This window comes from Brassica oleracea, unplaced genomic scaffold (assembly GCF_000695525.1).
Source record: "Brassica oleracea var. oleracea cultivar TO1000 unplaced genomic scaffold, BOL UnpScaffold00673, whole genome shotgun sequence".
Taxonomy (NCBI): domain Eukaryota; kingdom Viridiplantae; phylum Streptophyta; class Magnoliopsida; order Brassicales; family Brassicaceae; genus Brassica; species Brassica oleracea.
In genome coordinates, this window is record NW_013617434.1 from 110,814 (window position 1) to 113,537 (window position 2,724).

The 2,724-nt window shown below is 46.6% G+C and overlaps 1 protein-coding gene across 1 annotated transcript; it reads left to right on the forward strand.

Moving 5' to 3' along the window:
• The first annotated feature begins 420 nt into the window (after positions 1–420).
• Positions 421–2,004, forward strand: LOC106319883. Its single transcript, XM_013758285.1, has 4 exons — positions 421–679; positions 754–826; positions 932–1,470; positions 1,577–2,004. The coding sequence occupies exons 1-4, from the start codon at positions 421–423 to the stop codon at positions 2,002–2,004; spliced, it is 1,299 nt and encodes a 432-aa protein (XP_013613739.1).
• Positions 2,005–2,724: the final 720 nt, after the last annotated feature.

A 2,724-nucleotide genomic window follows, 5' to 3' on the forward strand; every position in this document is an offset into this window, starting at 1 on the left:
CCAAGTGCTCGATCCGGACGCTACACAGGGGAAAAGTCACAACGACCCCCGCCGCAGAGCATGACCCACCGAGGCTTAAGCTACAGCAGATTGGACGAGATCGACACTGGGCTCCAACGCCCAAGAAGCACTCTGATCCACTTCCAGAATGAATCAACGGAAAGATAGGGAGAATCGAGAACACGGATCCCACCGACAAACCATTCGATCCCCAAAAATCGAACTCCATCCGCAACGAGGACCTTTCACCAAGCGGGATTCGATAACTCAACAGAACAAGCTCGAAGGCATGATCTTCGCGGTCCCGTCAATATCGATCTCCAAAGGGAAGACCTAGGGATCCCGAATGAAACCGGAGCGTTTCAAAATTATATCGAGTGGAACGATGTCGAGCTCTAAAGGATACATGCGATCGTGCATATGGCAACGAGCTCTGCCTCGGATATCAACATGGTCATCGAGGAAACCAGAAGGACTCCATTTACAAACAAAATCGCCAGCGTTAGACTGCATCACGTTGGGAAGTTAAAATTCCCCGAATATGCAGGAAACATAGACCCAAAGTCCCACGTACGAGCTTTCCGTTTAGCAATATCGAGAGCACACCTCACCAACGACAAAAAAGAGGACGGTTACTGCCGCTTCTTCGCCGAGAACCTCACAAAGCTGCCCTCGAATGGTTTGCTGGACTAGAAGAAAACTCGATTGACAATTTCACTCAGTTGGTATCTACATTCCTCAAACAGTATTCAGTTTTCATAGAGACAAGAGTTACCGAGGCAGATCTTTGGAATCTCAAACAAGCAACTTTCGAGCCGTTGAGAGTGTACATAAACAAGTTCTGAGAAATCAAGGCCAAGATTTCCCATCCGAACAAGGTCGTCGCCCTAGCAGCATTAAAGAACGGCGTCTGGTTTTCATCCAAATTTAGGGAAGAAGTGGCAGTACGAGCACCTATCTCGTTAGATGACGCCCTACACCGAGCCTCTTATTTCACAACCCACGAAGAGGAGGTCACAGCTTTGAAAGAACAATATAGCGCGAACAAGAATAACTCAACCAAAAAGCCTGCTACTCCTAAAGAGCCAACCACCAAAAAGCAACATTCCTATGCAATAAATAACTCGCCGCAAAAGTCTTCAACATACTACCTCAACAAATACTGCGCCTTCCATGATCGCAAGGGCCACTCGACCAAAGAATGTCGAGCTGCACTTCGCAGTCAAAACGAAAATAAGAAAACTATTGAAGAAGCCGGAGAGGAAGAAGAAGAGCCAGTGACTCCAAAATCCAACCGAAAGGCCAAAGTCTCAACAAACAAAAGCGACAGGGAGATCGAGCAGGAATCACCGAGCTCTCCACCACCAGCTCCGAAGAAAAGAGTTGTAATGATTTCGTGGGGGCCAAACAACAACGCAACTGACGAAATCAAGAGCCAGACCAGATCACTCCTCCTCCCAGTGTCACTCAGTACAACCCAAATACAGAGCCCCCTCGCAGAAAAATCTCCAACTTCAAACGAAAGAACAAAATGACCAAAATTCGTGAGCTATTAGAAAAACCGATTGCCTTACAGATTCAGAAAAAGACAGAATGCAGACCCTTAATCGCAATCTGTCTGGGGGGCAGAGACACTACCGACCAGCACTGACTAAGAGATGGAATCTTTCGGCCCACGACAAAGGCAAAAAATGGATCGACTTCATTTCCGGAGGTTCCAAGTTCTGCAATTCGGTCAATTCAATCAAAGAGTACCAACAGAGAGCCGAAAACAACGTAGGAGTGAGAGAACCCCTATCAGGTCTCGATCATAAAATCACCTTCGACGAAAACGAGACCGCAAATATCGATAAACCACATGACGACGCTCTCGTGATACGACTCGACGTCGGCGGCTGCGAACTATCCCGAGTAATGATCGACACTGGAAGCTCGGCCGATGTCCTCTTCTACGACGCGTTTAAAAGGATGGGATTCACCAAAGCACTCCTAAAGCAAGAGTGAACTCCCCTCATCGGGTTCGCAGGAGAAACAACTTACTTTCTCGGATCGATCGAACTCGCGGTAACCGCTGGAGAAATTAGTAAAATCAAAGAATTCATCGTGATAGACCGTCCAGCCCAGTTCAATGCAATCCTTGGGAAGCCTTGGCTATATACCATGAAGACAGTCCCCTCAACATATCACCAATGCATGAAATTTCCAACCCCGAAAGGAGTCGAGACTATCAGAGGAAGCTAGAAGAGCTCCAGGACATGCTACCTCGCGAGCTTTAAGGACATCGAGCAACACCCTTAATCAGGCAGCCAAAATCAACAACAAACGTACCTATGTACACGAAACATCAAACAACAGACCCTATCCCCGGGAAAATAATAGAACTACGTTATGACTTGATCCCTCATTGAGGGTACGTAGGCAACTCACGACACGAGTCCAGTCACCCTCCAACTACAAAAGCTCGGAGTAAGCATACCACAGCACCCGGGGAACAACGACGCGACAATATTAAACTGTCTTCTTTTCACAGATATGTAATAAAACAAAACCCAACATCTTAATAAATACAGTTCTTAGATATCGCAGTTCGAGCATATCAGATTCCCTATATCTACAAATCGCAAAACCATTACAGTTGACCAAAAACCAAGACCTTGATCAAGTCTTCGGCTGCGGCCAACTACGCCAACAAGCGCGACAAAGTTAGATAACAAAATCTTTTGT

Coding starts and splice junctions, on each gene's coding strand:
- LOC106319883 (XM_013758285.1), top strand. CDS start 421: ATGGCAACGAGCTCTGCCTCGGATATCAACATGGTCATCGAGGAAACC. Junction 827..931: donor ACTTTCGAGCCGTTGAGAGT/GTACATAAACAA, acceptor ATCCAAATTTAG/GGAAGAAGTGGCAGTACGAG. Junction 1,471..1,576: donor CCTCCTCCCAGTGTCACTCA/GTACAACCCAAA, acceptor ATTGCCTTACAG/ATTCAGAAAAAGACAGAATG.